At 44.2% G+C, this 20,276-nt stretch overlaps 1 protein-coding gene across 1 annotated transcript in view; it reads left to right on the top strand.

The window, feature by feature from the left end:
* Positions 1 to 1,139, top strand: part of EXOC3L4 (exocyst complex component 3 like 4) — a 30,528-nt gene extending 29,389 nt beyond the window's left edge. The window contains exon 12 of the mRNA XM_033172940.1: positions 724 to 1,139. Within this exon, the coding sequence (XP_033028831.1) occupies positions 724 to 880 (157 nt within the window). The 3' untranslated portion in view covers positions 881 to 1,139. The remainder of the gene's footprint in view (positions 1 to 723) is intronic.
* The last annotated feature ends 19,137 nt before the right edge of the window (positions 1,140 to 20,276 follow it).

Here is a 20,276-nt window from a genome sequence, read left to right as displayed (position 1 = left end):
ATAAATAGGTACCGCTCCGGTGGGAAGGTAAACGGCGTTTCTGTGAGCTGCTCTGGTTCGCCAGAAGTGGCTTAGTCATGCTGGCCACATGACCCAGAAGCTGTACGCTGGCTCCCTCGGCCAGTAAAGCGAGATGAGCACCACAACCCCAGAGTCGTCTGCGACTGGACCTAATGGTCAGGGGTCCCTTTACCTTTACTTATAAGATATGGCAATCCTAGGTAGGTTAGGACATTCAGAGTCACTCTCCACCTTGGCTAAATGCCCCCCACAAGACCCCCCTATGTCAGTGGGCCAGGTGGCAAAGACAGGCAATAGCACTCTGAATCAGCACTGGGCAGCTAGAAGCTGCCATTTTGATTTCCCACAATGCCTCCCTCCATATAACATTTCTCTAAGTGCATTGTGGGGGTGTGAAAGTGGAAACTCCTCAACTTAGCCACTTTCTACAGAATTCCCTCCCCTCAAACCCCACCACCCCAGACGTGGGGAAATGACTTTGTAATTGAAGCCCTATGGTCTTTTACCTACAATTGACTGGATTACAGTTTATTGGATGACAACAGCATTTTACAAACTCCAGGCCTCTACTATCATTTGAGTGTCAATGTTTGCCAAAGAATGTTGGGAGCTGATCTTTTTATTACCTCGTTTTGCTTTTGTTTTACATGTATATTTCCCCCATTTGGTTATTGGAGAATTCACCTTCATTGCATTTTGCAGAAAGGAGCACATTGTTGCTGTTCTTGCTCTCCGGGGATTGAGTCGAAATAAGAGGCGAGCGATAGCTGACCAGATGAAGCAGCCATCAGAAGAGTCAGGATGCAGGGTGCTCTTTGCTGAAATAGAAGTCCCAAGAACCACCACGTGCTTTTTTTAAAATCTGCAGAAATGAAATGTTGAGCTATGCTTGTTTCCATGTATTTATGAACATACAAACACTTGAACAGAGTCAGGCCATTTGTCAATCTATCTGTAGCTCTCCACATCTTGCTCCTTAGTGATCCTTTTAGCAGGAGATGCCTAGGATGAATCTCAGAAGATTATATACTTGCTAAAAATGGACACTACTTAGAAATGGAAAGCGTAATGCTGGTGGTCAGCAAAAGAGGTTTAAAAAATCGCTCAAGGCAAATCTAAAAAAATGTAGTAGAAACACTGACAATTGGAAAACACTGGCCTGTGAGTGCGCCAATTGGAGAACAGCCTTTACCAAAGGTGTCATGGACTTTGAAGATGCTCAAACTCAGGATGAAAGGGAGAAACGTGCTAAGAGGAAAGGACATTTGGCAAGCCCTCACCATGATCAACTCCTGCCCAGAAACCTATGTCCCCACTGTGGAAGGACGTGTGGATCCAGAATTGGCCTCCACAGTAACAGACTCACTGTTAAGACCATGTTCATGGAAGACAATCTTACTCAGCTATGAGTGATCTCCAAAGAAGAAGAAGACTACCTCTGAGCTATAGTCTCTCTCCAATTTAATAATGAGAAGGTCTTCTCTCCTTACTGTACTGTATTTATAGGTGTGTTTGCCTGTCCTCTTTCTGGTGTGGGAAACCTCCAGCCCACAAGTCAACTTCTTCCCCGCAGGGGTCCCAGTTTACTACACCGGATCATTCCCTGCAAACCACAGGTGCCTACCCTACACCTGATGCCCTGTGTGAGTCAGGTGTGGGGCAGGTGGGTGTGGTTTCAAAGGCACAATTGGGAGATTAAAATGAGCTTCCTATTACTCCTTTGCTAGAGGAAAGCATATTCCCATCGCCCAACAGATAATTCTTAATTTTAGAAGGGTTTTTAGAAAAGCGCGAGTGCCTTCAAATATGCCCATCAATCATGTCAGGTGACTGAAAGATGGGTGACCTCACCTCTATCACATTTGATCCATGGAATACTCTCCCCAGGGAAGTTTGCCTGGCATCTTCATTACACACCTTTCAGAGTCTGGTGAAAACTATCTTCCTATATCTTTTTTAATGTGTTTGAGGGAGGAGGGGTTATTGGTTTGTTTTGGTCTTGTTCTTGTTTTTATTCTGTAGTTTGTGCTTTTATCTTGTATTTTTTTAATGCTGTGAACCACCCTGAGATTAATTAATTAAAGGAGGAGACATGATATGGGGAACTTGACTAAAAGCATAGCCCCACTCCCAAGAAATCATGGCCGCACCCAACACGTGAATAGAATTAATATGACACTAACGTTCTCCAAAAGAAAACAAAGAAGTTCTGTTGGCGACCAGCTGTCACATGTCAAACACCACAACAGACCTTCTCATCACTTGATTTTCCTCCTGATACCATACTTTTCAGAAGAGGAAGTTCAGTCAGTTTTTTTTGGATAGTTCAGTCAAGTGATACGAATCTCACCTCTCACCTCAGAGTGGATGTACAGCAGGTCTAATAACATCAGCATTCACATCTTCTGCCCCAGCCCAGCCCCACTGCTGAGCCTTTGCCTTAGAAAACATGTCTGCCTCAAGGAGCTTCCATTTTAATATCCCACAATGCCTTGGAGGCTGGTTTCTGTTTAAAATGGAAGCTACTGGGGCTGCCACTAAGTAAGTCAGAAAGGGCAGAGGGGAATCACCAAACATCACTGGTTTGGTGATTCAGGTCCTATTTAAATACCTCATTTGTGCTTTCTGAAACAATGCAAAAACCGAAACACAGCCATGCTTCGAAATTCGCACTTCTACGAATTGTGCAATGCAGTTCTCCAGTAAATTTCATATCAGCTTTCCACAGCTTTCCCTAAGAGTTCATTTCTATATTATGTCCAAGATCTTTTAGCCCATTGTATCCATCACTGAGGGACCCAGGTGGCGCTGTGGGTTAAACCACAGAGTCTAGGGCTTGCTGATCAGAAGGTCGGCGGTTTGAATCCCTGCCACGGGGTGAGCTCCCGTTGCTCGGTCCCAGCTCCTGCCCACCTAGCAGTTCGCGTAAGCATGTCAGAGTGCAAGTAGATAAATAGGTACCACTCCAGCGGGAAGGTAAAAGGCGTTTCCGTGCGCTGCTCTGGTTCGCCAGAAGCGGCTTTGTCATGCTGGCCACATGACCCGGAAGCTGTACGCCGGCTCCCTCGGCCTATAGAGTGAGATGAGCGCCGCAACCCCAGAGTCGGACACGACTGGACCTAATGGTCAGTGGTCCCTTTACCTTTACCTTTATCCATCACTGATTTAACCATTTCATCTTTCATCTCCCATTCTAATAACAATTTATACGTTTTTGAAACCAGTTTTTCTGTTCCTTAGAGAGGAATCTTTTCCAAGTCAGAACTTCAATCTATAAAACCTTTTAATAGATCCTTTTTTAAAAAAATACTCATTAATTTGATAATATTAAAACCAGTCCAATACGAATTCTACTTTTCAAGCCACGGGACCACAGACATTAAAAGAAACAAAAACCCAGAACAAAACATACCAGCAGGGTGAGAAAAACAAGTTAAGGGAGTTCCTTTGGTCTTTCATAATAAATACAGAAAATTCATGCAATGCTGGAAATGTATATTGATAGGGAAGTAGCTAGGCTTTCCTCACCCTTCACATGGGAAAGTGAAACTAGCCAAATGTCTCCCTCAGCACAGTTATTGAAGATAACAGGAGCCCTGTCATCTGTTATAACTGGTTACCCCGTGAAGAGTGAATCAAGCCACACAAGGAATTGGGGGGTGGGCTATGATGCTCTAATAGTTGCCGGAATTCAATTCCCATCATCTCTGGTCATGCTGGCTGGGGCTAATAATAATAATAATAATAATATTTATTATTTTTATTATTTGTACCCCACCCATCTGGCTGGATTTCCCCAGACACTCTGGGCGGCTTTCAACAAAAATCAGATACAAAAATAGGCTGATAGGAGTTCAACAATGTTTGGAGGGCACCAGGTTGAGAAAGGCTGCTCAATAAAATAACCCATTTTGACTGAAGAGCTTCCAGTTTGACTGATCCCTGGGAAAGCCAAATTCATGGGTTTTCCCCCGTGATGATGTGAAGCAGGTACAGGCCAGGATGAAGCACTGCCATTTATTTCACAGCAGAGACACAATGATGTCACCTCCAGGGAAGCTATGTGCCAATCTTCTGGGTGCTGAATAAACAAGCTTTTTTTTCCTCGGAGAGAAACCCGTCAAATGAACAAGGGAGAGGATGAAGTAGGTGACGTGAGCATGAATGGCTAAGGTGAAATATACTCTGAGTCAAGTGTGATTTCATGCTCTTTATTCAGCTCATAGTAGTGAGGAATTCAGTTCCCCCAAAACGTTTGCTTTATATACACTATTTACACAATGGGCCCCACGTGATTGGCTAATTCCGGGATACTCCTGTATGCCAATCGGGTTGCGGATTCACTTCCACCTGGAGCTGGATTGGGTGACTCCTGCAGACCAATCAGACTGCTGCATTTTGGATCCTATTCAACTCAGTACATAACAGATTTCATTTTGGAAATCTTGCCAGCCAAAAAGTGACAAAATAAGTGAGCAACGGGAGTCTTTTGCAGACTGGATGTTAAAGAAAAGGGCTTGTGGTGAGGGGGGAAAGTTTGCTTGGTATTGATGTCTGCACTGGTCAACATTTTATTTGTGTTTTAGAGTTTTAGAAGGGTTGCCATGAAAAGCAGCTGCATTTTATAATTTCCCACCACACCACTGAGCTTTTTTGCAGTAACCCCACACTCTTAAACCATAATGGATTGTAGCTATCTGACAAAGCCATGCACAAGAGTAGACCCACTGAAACCAATGGACTTAAGTTAGTAAAGGCCGTTGATTAACTCTGAGTGTGACTTAATTAAATTTATCGCAAGGCAAACAACAAACAAGTCTTTTAGTTTTCTGGAGCTGTGCAAGAAAATGTTCAGATTTTTTAAACAATCTCTTTTAAAGGTCCTCTAATTTGCACTTGGGGGATAATTCTTTTGGAACTTGATTGAGTGCACTAAGAACATAAATGCAAATGGTTTCTAATGGACAGTGTGTTCTCAGAGGCAAGTGGCCTTGTCCTTCCGATGGATGTAATAAAAGTTTAGCAGAGTGATACATTTACATTAGAGCAAGGAGAACAGGCCCCCATCCTTGCTCATGCTCTTAAGTCCAATTTCCCCTCCATTGTTGTTAATGTTTGTTTTGGCGGTTTTGATCACAATCTGATTAAAGAATGTCATCCTCTCCAATATTTCAGGTGTTATTTCATAAGGAGGAATTGGAGCGGAAGGGGAATAAAGTACTTTTTATTTAATAACTAAATCTCCAAAATGGAGGGGGGTATGCCTTTCCCCCCCTAACCATTGCTAATGTTGCAAACTAACCATTGCAAAACAGCAGCACTTGTATGTTTTTTTGCATTCAAGACAGTTGCTAGAGAAGCAAGATACCAGGCAGAATTATTCCTCCTTTTCGCTTAGGAACGTAGGAAGTTGCCTTATACTGAGTGAGACCATTTGTCCATCTAGCATTGTCTACATTGAGCGGAAGTGGCTCTCCAGCATTTCATAGGCACATGGTTGTTCACGTGAGATCACCATTGAACTCAGATCTTGTTTGTGGGGCTTCCTGGTGACCGGAGTGGTATTGAACTAAACCAGACTAAACGGCCAAGTGCTAAGAAAATCCCGCATGATCACATTTGATTTCAAAAGAGGGAACTTCCCCCAAATGAGGGTATTGGTAAAAAAAAAGGAAGTTGAAAGGCAAAGTCCAAAACACAATAACAGAAGTTCAACTGGAAAGAAGGAAAGGTGCCGTGAGAGCCAAGAGGATGCCAATGTGATTAACAAGCAAAGAAACTATTAGAGGCAAGAAGGCTTCCTGCCAAATGAAGAGAACGAAAAGGGAAATAAACTTCGGCAACTACAAAAAGTGCAAGCAGGTGGCAAGGGTTGCTAAAAAAAAGAATTTGAAGAGCACATTGCTGACACCTTAAGGCCAATTTTTTGTTGTTCAGTCGTTCAGTCGTGTCCGACTCTTCGTGACCCCATGGACCAGAGCACGCCAGGCACGCCTATCCTTCACTGCCTCTCACAGTTTGGCCAAACTCATGCCAGTCGCTTCGAGAACACTGTCCAACCACCTCATCCTCTGTCGTCCCCTTCTCCTTGTGCCCTCCATCTTTCCCAACATCAGGGTCTTTTCTAATGCCCTCACATTAGATATCAAGGAAATAAACAACTATCTGACTATTAGAAGACACCTGAAGGCAGCCCTGTTTAGGGAAGCTTTAATGTTTAATGTTTTATTGTGTTTTTAATATTGTGTTGGGAGCTGCCCAGAGTGGCTGGGGAGGCCTGGCCAGATGGGTGGGGTATAAATTATTATTATTATTATTATTATTATTATTATTATTATTATTATTATGCTTACAGTCATTGATTAGGTTGGGTTTACAAACAAATTTAAAATTTACAACCAAATAATGAAGAAACACCCAATAAAAATGACTAGGGTTGCCAGGTCTGCTTCCAAAAAAATAGCGGACAAGCGGGGGGGGGGGGGTAAAATTAAATTAAATTATTATTTTCTTACAAACATTTTAACACGTATTAAATACCATTTCATCATAAAGCTTTTGAATAAAAAAAATGTCCCCTATCTTGTGGAAAAAAATAGTGAACATAATGTGAAAAAGTGGACTGTCCACTCAAACAGTGGACACCTGGCAACCCTAAAAATGACATGACGTTTTATTATTAAAAACAGATTGAACAGTACAATATCACACCACTGATTCTTCCAAAATGCCCAGAAAACAAGGAAGTCGTTGCCTGGTGCTGAAATGATGATAAGGTTGGCACCAGGTGGGCTCCCCTGGGGACAGCGTTCCACAGACAAGGAGCTTCCATAAAAAAGGCCTGTTTTCTCGTTGACACCCTCCAGACTTCCCTCAGAGGTGCATGCAGAGAAGGGCCTGGACAGTTCATGTGGGGAAAGGTGTTCCTTGTAAGTATTGGGGTCCTGGATTGCTGTAAAGACTACCGAGTTAATATACATTAACTTTGAAATGAGGTATATAAATGATCATATTGTTAAACGATCACTATCCTTTGCAGCAACAAGCTTTATAAACAATAACCGCCAGGGATTTTAATAGCCGTCTGAAATATACTCGGAGTCAAGTGTGAATTTCATGCTCTTTATTCAGCTCATAGTAGTGAGGAATGCAGTTCCCCCAAAACGGTTGCTTTATATACACTATTTACACAATGGGCCCCACGTGATTGGCTAATTCCGGGATACTCCTGTATGCCAATCGGAGTGCGGATTAACTTCCACCTGGAGCTGGATTGGGTGGCTCCTGCGGACCAATCAGACTGCTGCAATCTCAATCCTATTGTTCTGGGACCTATCAGACTGCTGCAATCTCAATCCTATTGTTCTGGGACCAGTCAGACTGCTGCAATCTCAATCCTATTGTTCTAGGACCAACCAGACTGCTGCAGTTTGGATCCTATTCAACTCAGTACATAACACCGTCCTTAACAAGTGATTAATTGCCTACGTTGCTCAGCAGAATGTGGATTCAGGACTGAACATTAGACAAGGGGTATTTCCAGCGAGCCCTTAAGAGAGCAACTGCAAATGGTGCAATCATTTCTAGGCCTCTGCTAAACTGACAACTCAGAATTGCTGTGTTGCTCTGTGAAGCAACTGACAAAAAAACCCCACTGTGTTGTAATTTCCACTTTGGCACAAGCATGAGCTAACCTGCAAAGAATGGAAATCAATTGATATCTACAGGTGCCTTGTTCCTAGAGAAGGAAGCAGAGCTGGGCAGGGAGAAAGAGCTGCTTGCTCTGAAAATTCAAGAATTCTTAAATTCTTGATTTCCTCTCTCTGAAATTGTCAATATTTTAGTTACCTATGAGGCTCAGAGGTGCCTCACAATTAATTCTCATAATGTCAGGATCTCGACCTGGGCCAAGCCGTGTTCTTAGGGCGTGCCTTGTTTCTCATCAGTAGGAAATACTCACTTCTGTTTTAACTCGCAAGCATTTTGCAGAAGTCATATGAGCACCTGTTTCCTGTCTTGCAAATGAAAAATTATTTACATACAGAAAATGAACTGGGGGAGGGGGGGATGAAGGAGTCCCTCTCATCGCCACATACTCTGTCACTCAAATTTGTAGTCTCCTCTGAGGCTCAATTTTTTTAAAAAAAAAATTAAACCAATTTGCTGGTTTTCTAACAAAATGTTATTTGCCCCAAAGTGGAAGGATGAAGATTGGATACAGAAACTAATGAAGTATGCAGAAATGGCGAAACTTCCCATAAGAATAAGAAATCAAGACAACAAACTTTTTAGAAAGGAATGGAAGTGGTTTACAGTGGTACCTCGGTTTACGAACTTAATCTGTTCCGGAAGGCTGTTCTTAAACCGAAACCGTTCTTAAACCTGAGGCGTGCTTTTCCTAATGAGGCCTCCCGCCGGCGGTGCCCTTCCACCATTTGGCTTCCATTCATAGACCGAGGTAAAGTTCACTAACCGGAACACTACTTCCGGTTTTGCAGAGTTCGTAAACCGAATAGTTCATAAACAGGGCTGTTCTTAAACCGAGGTACCACTGTATTGAGTATTTACAAACCAAGTCTAAACAGATCAAGATGTTGGCAGGATTATTGTAAAAAACCTGCAGTTTTAAAAATATGTATGATATATATATGAGAATAGACAAATAAAAGAATAAGTAAAGGCAATTTGGAGCATGCAGGAAAGGACAAAAATAGATGTAAGGAACCATAGAGGGGGAAGGGAGTCAAAATTGAACTCAAAGAAGCTTTTCTCTGAACAGACGTGTATAAAATGGTGTTCCCTGTCCATTTCTCCCCCTGAAAACAAATGAGACTCAGATAACTGGATGAGTGTCCATGTGCCCTCTTACTTCATTCAATACATTGCCTGCAACACACATTGGTGCTTAGTAATGCATACAAAATCCAGCAGAGTTTATGAGAAATGGCTTACATCATAAAGACTGCAGAAGTTTTCCAGATCTGTGGCCTAGGAGCTGAGTCTTTCTGTTTATTATTATGCAAGAATTCACTAACAAGCCTCACCATTTGACTTTAGGAAATTTATGAGCTGCAGAAAACCTGGTATTACAACATGCTTTTCTTTCTCTCTATAGCTCAGCCCAACCTCAATGCGTGCTGTTAATCGTTAAGCAGAAAGCAGTCGTTAAGCAGAAAGCTAAAGCAATTCTGTGGCCCATAAAGGCCCTATGGGGAGGTCAGGTGTCAGTAAATGATCCACTGTTAAACCACTCTACCAACTGTAGCTCTAAGGAGAATAGGAGTCTCCTTACAACTCTCTGCACCCTTAACAAACTACAGTTCCCAGGATTCTCTGCGGGAAGGCATGATACTGCTTTAGGTGTATAGCACAGACGGGGCCACCATCCCAGCTACATGGAAGCCCTCTGCATCCATCCCACCCAGTCACAAATACAGGAACTTTGCAAGCGAACAATAAACGCTGAGCTGCTTTGCTTGCCCTTAACGCTTAATCCAAACCGCATGCTTTTCGCTCAATTAGGCACCTGCTTTCACACTAATCTGTAAACTAGCAGAGCAGCTGCCTGATGATTCAGAGCCAAAACTATGCAACATGTTGCCATTCTCCAGAATTACTCACACACAGCTACAAAGGGCTGCAGATGTTTCTGGCCCTCAGCTAGGTCGGTTATCTTAACTGTGTGCATGAGAATGTTCATCTCCACCAGACCCACGCAACTACAGAAGTCCTGGAAATGAGGGGGAATATTGCCTGCTTCCGACCCGATGGGTATTCTTCAAGAGTAGCCATTCTCCCATTTCATAGAATCATAGAATCACAGAGTTGGAAGAGACCACAAGGGCCATCCAGTCCAACCCCCTTCCAAGCAGGAAACACCATCAAAGCATTCCTGACAGATGGCTGTCAAGCCTCTGCTTAAAGACCTCCAAAGAAGGAGACTCCACCACACTCCTTGGCAGCAAATTCCACTGTCCAACAGCTCTCACTGTCAGGAAGTTTTTCCTGTTTAGGTGGAATCTTCTTTCTTGTAGTTTGAATCCATTGCCCTGTGTCCGCTTCTCTGGAGCAGCAGAAAACAACCTTTCACCCTCCTCTATATGACATCCTTTGATATATTTGAACATGGCTATCATATCACCCCTTAACCTTCTCTTCTCCAGGCTAAACATACCCAGCTGTTCTTGCATTGGCAACACACAATTTTATCCATTTTTTTTTTTGCCCCAACAGCGGGTTTTTACATAAATAATCCCATAGTTTTTTCCCCCTTTTGCGTGGTCAGGCGGAGTCCCCCAAACCCCAGGCAGCCCCTGAGCGGAATAATGACACAAGACAACGTGCTATGGGATTAAAATTGGCTGCCACTTTATTAAGATTCAGATGTAGGGAGACCTTGGCTCAGGCATTGGGCGTTTATCTTTCCCAGCCCCCAGCTGGGGATCTGGGTATCTTCAGGGTTATCCAGCATGTGAGGGGGTTGGGCTAGCTCTGGAGAACATATGTTCAAGCAGATAGCCCACCCCCCTGTTTCCCGCCGCTGGAGGGGGAGGGCAATGGCAACCTCTGGGCATATGGCCAATGCCTCCCCCCAAGACCCTTTAATGGGAACCCTGGTATCAACGCTACAATGGGGGTGTGGGGTCACCACCCCACCCCCACCCCCCATTTAGGAAGATGACTAAAGGATTCCGCCCAAGGCCTGCAACCGCCAAAGTTGTAACAAATTGCTACGGGAAAGGCAAAACCTGCCAATGCAGGGAAATTCCTTTCCGGCCCTTCAACAGCGGCCTTGGCATAGCAGCGCCTGTGTGCCTGTGGAAAAAAGATTAACCTGTAAAGTAAGCGTTAGTTGAGGGAGTGGAGGGTGGGAGAAGCTCTGGAGCCAACTGCTGTTTCCCAGGTAAGCTACACCCTCTATTGTGTGGGATAGGTAGTCCCTCCCCTTACCTGGCCGATTCCCCTGGCGACACCTTCCCAGGCAGGATTGGGCGGCTGACTGGGTGGGCGGAGACCTCAGGTATCCAGCCAGGGAAGGTGGTGCCAGTCCAAAATACCAGGTGCTGCTCTGGGATCAAAGGGGGCTGCGTGTGACCACGCAAAATGTGCACTCCATAGAGGTGGGGCAAAGCCGCCATCTGCCTGAATCCTAACTGTGTCTACTCAAAGATGTCCCATTGAATTCAGTGGGGATTACTCCTAGGTAAGACTTTGCAGATACAGTCCCACCGTTAGACACAGTGAATAACTGTTGTCTAATTATTGTTACGAGACCCTTAGTCACGTCCCAGAACTACAATTTCCAGGGTTTCCCGGGGATTGATTGTTAAACCACTTCTGGGGGGGAGGGGGTAGAGGTCTTCTAAGAACTCCCCCCCCCATCTGTAACAAACTACAGCTTCCAGAATTCTTTGGGGAGGGAAACCATGACTGTTTGGAGCAGTATCACAATGTTTTAAATGAATGTGAATGTGGCCTAAGTGGGTTTAGGATTGCAGCCTTTGTTTATGTATGCTTATTCAAAAGTAAATCCCACCCCCATCGTTCAGCCCAGACACTGAGGTCCAGCTCCGGGGGCCTTCTGGCAGCTCCCTCACTGCGAGAAGTGAGGTTACAGGGAAGCAGGCAGAGGGCCTTCTCGGTAGTGGTGCCTGCCCTGTGGAACACCCTCCCATCAGATGTCAAGGAAATAAGCAACTATCTGACTTTTAGAAGACATCTGAAGGCAACGCTGTTTAGGGAAGTTTTTAATGTTTGATGTTTTATTGCTTGCTTAATAATAATAATAATAATAATAATAATAATAATATTCTGTTGGGGACTGCCCAAAGTGGCTGGGGAAACCCAGCCAGATGGGTGGGGTATAAATAAAAAATTATTATTATTATTATTACTACTACTACTACTACCATTACTATTATTGGTCAGCACAACGTCCCTGCAATGTAGCAAACACTACAATCTTACCCAAAAGTAACTACTATTGAATTAATGGGGCCTTCACCCAGGTAAATGGGTTTAAGCTTGCAGCCTCAGACTATGTAAGATTATTATTAATTATTATTATTATTTATTATTACTTCTACTATTAATTAAAAGTATGTCCTGCTGTGTCTAGGGAGAACTTTCTCCCTTTAGAAAGCAGAGCACAACATCCCTATGGTTCTAGATTCAGGTAGGTAGCCAAGTTGGTCTGACGCAGTTGAAATAAATAAATATTAAAAATGGTCCAGTAGCACCTTAGAGACCAACTAAGTTTGCTCTGGGTATAAGCTTTCGTATCTGAAGAAGTGTGCATGCACACAAAAGCTTATATCCAGAACAAACTTAGTTGGTCTCTAAGGTGCTACTGGACAATTTTTTTATTTTTTATTTATGTATCCCTATGGTGTAATTCTTGATCACTGAGTAAAGAAGGCACCTCTGTTTTGGGGGTCACACACTCCCTCACCTGCTCTGTTTCTGGAAGGAGCTCTGTTTATTGCTCTGCAAGTTTGGTCGTTGTTAGATAAGCAAACAACCCCTTCTCTTTTCTTTTTATTAGATTCCCCACCAGTTGTTGTTGTTGTTGTTGTTGTTGTTGTTCAGTCGTTCGGTCGTGTCCGACTCTTTGTGACCCCATGGACCAGAGCACGCCAGGCACTCCTTTCTTCCACTGCCTCCCACAGTTTGGCCAAACTCATGCTAGTCGCTTCGAGAACACTGTCCAACCATCTCATCCTCTGTCATCCCCTTCTCCTTGTACCCTCAATCTTTCCCAGCATCAGGGTCTTTTCCAGGGAGTCTTCTCTTCTCATGAGGTGGCCAAAGTACTGGAGCCACAGCTTCAGGATCTGTCCTTCCAGTGAGCACTCAGGGCTGATTTCCTTCAGAATGGATAGGTTTGATCTACTTGCAGTCCATGGGACTCTCAAGAGTCTCCTCCAGCACCATAATTCAAAAGCATAAATTCTTCGGCAATCAGCCTTCTTGATGGTCCAGCTCTCACTTCCATACATCACTACTGGGAAAACCATAGCTTTAACTATACAGACCTTTGTTGGCAAGGTGATGTCTCTGCTTTTAAAGATGCTGTCTAGGTTTGTCATTGCTTTTCTCCCAAGAAGCAGGTGTCTTCTAATTTCGTGACTGCTGTCACCATCTGCAGTGATCATGGAACCCCACCCACTATGTTTCTTTCTAGAGGTTACTATTACAGATGTAATCCTATGCATGCTTGCCCAGAAGTACGTTTAACTGGGTTCACTGGAGCTTGCATCCGGGAAACTCAACGTGGATGCAAGTTAAGTTAATTAATGATAGATATTTGTAGCTGTGATAGTTGCCGCTGGCCTTTTACTGAAGCTGATCCAGTGCTGGCAATGACCGAATATGCAAACAGCAGCAATATCCACACTTATTTCTGCGTCAACCAGAATTCTCTGACATCCCAAAACGCCAATAATCCAAACCATAATCAGCATGGGAGCAAGACCAGGAGTCAGGTACATTTACAGAATTTCCTGGCTGGCTTTGGTAAAATTCCTGGAACTTTCATTAAGGAAACAGATTCCATTAAAAAAAAATGTGTAGACACTTCTGAGAAGTCAATGCTTTTGTTTACATACCCTGCCGTGAGCAGGGCTCCTTCGTGATGAAAGTGTTTTCCTGCTTTTGACATTACTTTAATTCATATCTCCGGTGATTAATCATTGGGAAACTGACTCCAAACTCTACACAAGCAAGGGTCGACATTTTAATTTTAATGGTTTTTTTTTTTTAAAAAAAGGAAAAACCATACTGTGCATATCATAGTGTATATGTCCGAGGGCAATTTACAAAGCAAATTAAAAAGTGCAATGCAGATTAAAACAAAACAACAAGAGATATAATAAATCCTAAACATAAAGTGACCTGACTGTGAAAGAGCTCCTTTGGAAACAATGGGATATGCTTCAGTGTACATGTGGATAAAATTGGATTGTGAGCCAATTAAAAACCAATAAATACAGTTTAAAACAGTTTAAAAAGCTTGCAGTTAAAAAATAGTCACCAAAAATAGAGTGAGTCTATTTTACGCCTTCTAAAACAATGAGAACCAATTCATAACTGTCTTCCAAAATTTGCACTTCTCGGACTTTTGCAATAAGAGCTCTCCAGTCAGGTAATGAGTACAAAAATGCCTATTACTGAGGTAAAGTGTGCTTTAAGATGCATATATTAGTGACAATAACCTACAAAAATGCATATACAAGTGAAAGCAACATCTAACAATGCATTATATTACGAAAAATTGCTTTGCAAAGGACATTTATATTAGGCAAAACTGCAAACAAAATGTGTATATTAGGAGAATCGTCACGAGGCCTTTAAAAATATTGCAAATTGAAGAACTAAATTAATGATTGGAAGAATGAGAAACTGAGAGAAGCCCAGATTGGTGGTTCATAATAAAAATAATAATAATTTATTATTTGTACCCCACCCATCTGGCTGACTTTCACCAGCCACTCTGGGCGGCTCCCAAACGAATGTTAAAACAATACAGCATTAAATATTAAAAAACTTCCCTAAACAGGGCTGCCTTCAGATGTCTTTTAAAAATAGGGTAGCTGCTTATTTCCTTGACATCTGATGGAAGGGTGTTCCACAGCGTGGGCGCCACTGCCGAGAAGGCCCTCTGTCTGGTTCCCTGTAACCTCACTTCTCGCAGTGAGGGAACCAGCAGAAGGCCCTCGGAAGTGGACCTCAGTGTCCGGGCTGAACGATGGGGGTGGAGACGCTCCTTCAGGTATACAGGACCGAGGCCGTTTGGGGCTTTAAAGGTCAGCACTAACACTTTGAATTGTGCTCGGAAACGTACTGGGAGCCAATGTAGATCTTTCAGGACCGGTGTTATGTGGTCCCGGCAGCCACTCCCAGTCACCAGTCTAGCTGCCGCATTCTGGATTAACTGCAGTTTCTGGGTCACCTTCAAAGGTAGCTCCATGTAGAGCGCATTGCAGTAGTCCAAGCGGGAGATAACTAGAGCATGTACCACTCTGGCAAGACAGTCTGTGGGCAGGTAGGGTCTCAGCCTGCGTACCAGATGAAGCTGGTAGACAGCCGCCCTGGACACAGAATTAACCTGCGCCTCCATGGACAGCTGTGAGCCCAAAATGACTCCCAGGCTGCACACCTGGTCCTTCAGGGGCACAGTTACCCCATTCAGGACCAGGGAGTCCCCCACACCCGCCCGCCCCCTGTCCCCAAAAAACAGTACTTCTGTCTTGTCAGGATTCAACCTCAATCTGTTAGCCACCATCCATCCTCCAACCGCCTCCAGGCACTCACACAGGACATTCACCGCCTTCACTGGTTCTGATTTAAAAGAGGTAGAGCTGGGTGTCATCCGCATACTGATGAACACCCAGCCCAAACCCCCTGATGATCTCTCCCAGCGGCTTCATATAGATATTAAAAAGCATGGGGGAGAGGACAGAACCCTGAGGCACCCCACAAGTGAGAGCCCAGGGGTCTGAACACTCATCCCCCACCACCACTTTCCGGACACGGCCCAGGAGGAAGGAGTGGAATCACTGTATAACAGTGCCCCCAGCTCCCAACCCCTGTAGACGGTCCAGAAGGATGTTATGGTCGATGGTGTCAAAAGCCGCTGAGAGATCCAGCAGAACTAGGAAACAGCTCTCACCTTTGCAAGAGATCATCGAGCAGCGTGACCAAGGCAGTTTCTGTCCCACTCATCACTGCTTTACATAGAAATCATTAAGATGCTCGAGGGAATAAAGTATGTCTTAAAATGAAGGCCGAAAAGATCATTGAGTGGGCACCAGGCAAGTCTTCTTTGTTTGATTATTTCTTTAATAATTATCCACTTTTAACATGGTTATAACCCAGCACTGCCTTCCCAGAAGATGAATCACTGTCGCTGACCGGAAGAGAGGGAAGAGCAACGCAACAGGGAGGTCATTGCCGTGCAAACTTGTGTAGCAGTTGCACTCCACTCAGCAAGCTGCTTTTAGAAATCCCTCTCCTTTGTTGAACTCTGACTGTAGTCACACTCTGAAAGGCCCACCCTTGGGAGAGGGAGAGCCAATCTCAAAGATTCCCTCAGAGGGTGAAAGGAAGGTGGGGTGGGGAGGGGACCCCCTGGGAGAGGATGTGGGCTTGCTGAATTCAAAGCCATCCTCTTCCTTCAAAATGCTTCCAAAATGGGAGACAAACTACGCTAGCCCTGCAGCCATTACAATTGTTTCCCTTCTGCTGGACTCAGCGAGATGGAAGGGATTCAAAAAACTCCGAACAGGAACGAAAAAAGGAAACCAGCTGTTGCAGCAAGCCAAACGTTGCATAGGTTCTTTCCCCATCCACTTTTGCTTTGGTTTGTTAGGTTTTCCTTCCCAATATGTGTCTTAATTCTGTAAACTGTGGAATATGCTGATCCCAACTTGTTTATCATTGGCACCGCCTAGGTTGTGGTCCTCTCAGCCCTCACCAGTTAAGTTCGCTGTTGGAGGGAGCAAGGATGAGGGTTGTATATTTGCACCTGTAACCCTTCTTCTCTCTGAACACTCTGAGCAGCTGACACAAACTCAGGAGGACTGGACAGGAAATGGGTATTACTGACTCCTCAGGAAAATTAGATTAACCCTGGCAGCTACAGGGGAAGCCAGCCCATTGACAAAGGGGATGGAATGGAATTCTCCTTCTTGGCGGGCTGTGAGGGAACAAAAATACAAAACAACTGGACTCCGGTTGTAAATTATATTCGAAGGATTTCCAGTGCTGTAAATGTCGGCTTTAAGAATGAGTTTAACTCCGTGAAATACCTTGCATAAATATGGTGGTGCTCCTTATTGCCTATGCTTGGGGGAAATGGCATTTTGTGTAATAAACTTCATTTGTGATAAGTATTAAACTCCATGTCAAGTGTCAGAACCTAAGAAGATATTGCATGTTTTTTTTGTGATGGTGTTGGCTAAAGAAATAATATTTATATGGTCCATCTAGTCCAGCATCCTGTGGTCAAACAGATGTCCTTGGGAAACTGGCAAGCACTCCCCCCTCCTGTGGCTTCCAGCAACTGGTTTTTAGAAGCATTACTACCTCTGACCGTGGAAGGATGACAGAGCCATCAGGGCTAGCAGCCATTGGGAGCCTTATCCTCTATGAATTTGTCCAATCTTCCGTTAAAGCCTCCCAACTTTCTGAGTCTGCCCATGAGGTAGGCTTCAAGGGCTCCACAAGTGACTCCCTTGTCTTGTTTCAAGGGCTTCTGCTAGCTGGCCTCTAGCTTTCTGTTGCTCTGATTTCTCCACCCTGCTCTCCATCATGTCAATGCCACCATCATGTTAATGTCTTTGGCCCAGCACTGCAGTGGACTCTGTCTCCAGAGTGGCCTTCCTGTTGACGTAGGGCGAGAGGAAGCTGCCTTATCCTGGCCCATCTAGCTCAGTAATGAATATCTGCAATCACTAGTAGAGGCTCTCCAGGGATTCAGAGCAGGAACACTCCCAACCCTACCTAGAGATGCCAGGATTTAACCCAGGGCCTGTCAGTTTGCATTTCTTAGTACAGAAAGTATTGATCTGATGTGTAGAGATCTTTCCTATTCTACTTAATTCAAGAGGGTTCTGGAAGCTTCTCTGTGTGAAAGAAACACTGCTGCTCCAGAGAAGCGGACACGGGGCAATGGATTCAAACTACAAGAAAGAAGTTTCCACCTAAACATTAGGAAGAACTTCCTGACAGTAAGAGCTGTTGGACAGTGGAATTTGCTGCCAAGGAGTGTGGTGGAGTCTCCTTCTTTGGAGGTCTTTAAGTGGAGGCTTGACAGCCATCTGTCAGGAATGCTTTGATGGTGTTTCCTGCTTGGCAGGGGGTTGGACTTGATGACCCTTGTGGTCTCTTCCAACTCTAGGATTCTATGATTCTATGAAACAAGCAGAAGGTTCATGATGTTTGGGTTATTCCTTCAGAAAAGCTGAGTACAGCTGGCTTAAACTGGTTCTGTTAGATCTTCTGTCATGCTGTCTGTGATAATAGGCCAGAAGGAGCCTGAGTTTCACATTTTCTGTTTCTATCTGTTTTCTGTCTGGCATGGTGTTCTGTATGTAGTGTTAAGGTTTAGTCTTATTATAAGTTATTGTAAATTTAAGTTAAGTCTGCAGCAGCTGGACTTCTTTTGGACAGTGCCAATCCTGAATGTATTTGATTTGTGACCATTATGCTCATTTGCCTTCAGTAGCAGTAAAGCTCTGCTGGATGAAATACAATTGCCTCTTGTCTATGGGGGGGGGGCGGGAATCCTGCAACTTGTTTAAGTTGTTACTTTGCTAACTATACATTAGAGTTCTGCTCTGGATCAATATTGAGTAGAATTCTAATGACAGGGGCTTCTTTGTGAAAGGCCACTTCACCCGACACTGAGTCCTTCCTCCAGTGTTATATACAGATCCAGACCTGGTCCAATATGACTGGCGCTTCAACTCCTTTAGGTGGTCTGCTGTTTCAGGACCATGGCCAGGTGTGTTTTAATTTAATTTAATTTAATTGGGGTGCCACAGGGTTCTGTCTTGGGCCCAGTCTTATTCAACATCTTTATCAATGACTTGGATGATGGGCTTGAGGGCATCCTGATCAAGTTTGCAGATGACACCAAATTGGGAGGGGTGGCTAATACCCCAGAGGACAGGATCACACTTCAAAATGACCTTAACTGATTAGAGAACTGGGCCAAAGCAAACAAGATGAATTTTAACAGGGAGAAATGTAAAGTACTACACTTGGGGGGGGGAATTGAAAGGCACAAATACAGGATGGGTGACACCTGGCTTGAGAGCAGTACATGTGAAAAGGATCTAGGAGTCTTGGTAGACCACAAACTTGACATGAGTCAACAGTGTGATGCAGCAGCTAAAAAAGCCAATGCAATTCTGGGCTGCATCAATAGGAGTATAGCATCTAGATCAAGGGAAGTAATAGTACCACTGTATTCCGCTCTGGTCAGACCTCACCTGGAGTATGGTGTCTAGTTCTGGGCACCACAGTTCAAGAAGGATACTGACAAGCTGGAACGTGTCCAGAGGAGGGCAACCAAAATGGTCAAAGGCCTGGAAACGATGCCTTATGAGGAACGGCTTAGGGAGCTGGGTATGTTTAGCCTGGAGAAGAGAAGGTTGAGGGGTGATATGATTGTTGTTGTTGTTGTTCAGTCGTTCAGTCGTGTCTGACTCTTCATGACCCCATGGACCAGAGCATAGCCATGTTCAAATATATAAAAGGATGTCATATAGAGGAGGGAGAAAGGTTGTTTTCTGCTGCTCCAGAGAAGCGGACACGACGCAATGGATTCAAACTACAAGAAAGAAGATTTCACCTAAACATTAGGAAGAACTTCCTGACAGTAAGAGCTGTTTGACAGTGGAATTTGCTGCCAAGGAGTGTGGTGGAGTCTCCTTCTTTGGAGGTCTTTAAGTGGAGGCTTGACAGCCATCTGTCAGGAATGCTTTGATGATGTTTCCTGCTTGGCAGGGGGTTGGACTGGATGGCCCTTCTGATCTCTTCCAACTCTAGGACATTTACACAGGACTCCGCAAACCGTATGTTATGAAGGAACCCTCCGCCTCCTGCTCATTGCTAAGTGACTCTCTCATCTTTGCCAACCATCTTTCATCACTCCCTTGTTGTCTCCCCCCCCCCTCCTCCTTCCCTTTTCCATTGTGATTCTAAATTCTCTGAAGGCCCAACACCTTTCTGCCAGGAATACTTTCTCTCGTGCATCTGGCGGGATTCCCCAACCAAAGCTGTGTAGCCCAAACAGGATTCTGTGACCTTTTTGAATCAGCACTTGGTTTCTCTCAGCTCTAAATTTAGGTTTCCCTTACCCCCACCACCCTCAGAATGCAGGCCGGGCTTCGATAGTTATATAAACAGCAGCATTTCGGTGTACGTGTGTTTTGAATGTTCAAAGATAGCAGGGGAAGTTACAGAGTGAACTATGTCACAAGATTAAAATTAGCATTCAGTATTTAACATTCAAATTTTGTCTCCAGCACAGGGGCAGGTGACTTAGGAAAGTTGAAAGTGAAATGGACTTTGCTGCATAACTATTTTCAGCAGGGTTTCAGGTAACATAGTGTCCTCAGTTGGGAGGGTACATGTTTTCTAAACGGCAGCCGGAGAGCATAATTCTACTTAACATTTTGAAAGTGCTTTAGAACAGTCGAACTGCATAATGATCAGTAACCATTACAACAGCCCTGCAAGGTAGTGCA

The sequence above is a fragment of the Lacerta agilis genome, chromosome 1 (genome assembly GCF_009819535.1).
Source record: "Lacerta agilis isolate rLacAgi1 chromosome 1, rLacAgi1.pri, whole genome shotgun sequence".
Taxonomy (NCBI): Eukaryota; Metazoa; Chordata; class Lepidosauria; order Squamata; family Lacertidae; genus Lacerta; species Lacerta agilis.
Note: the sequence above shows the minus strand (reverse complement) of the source record. Positions and strands in the feature narration are given on the sequence as shown.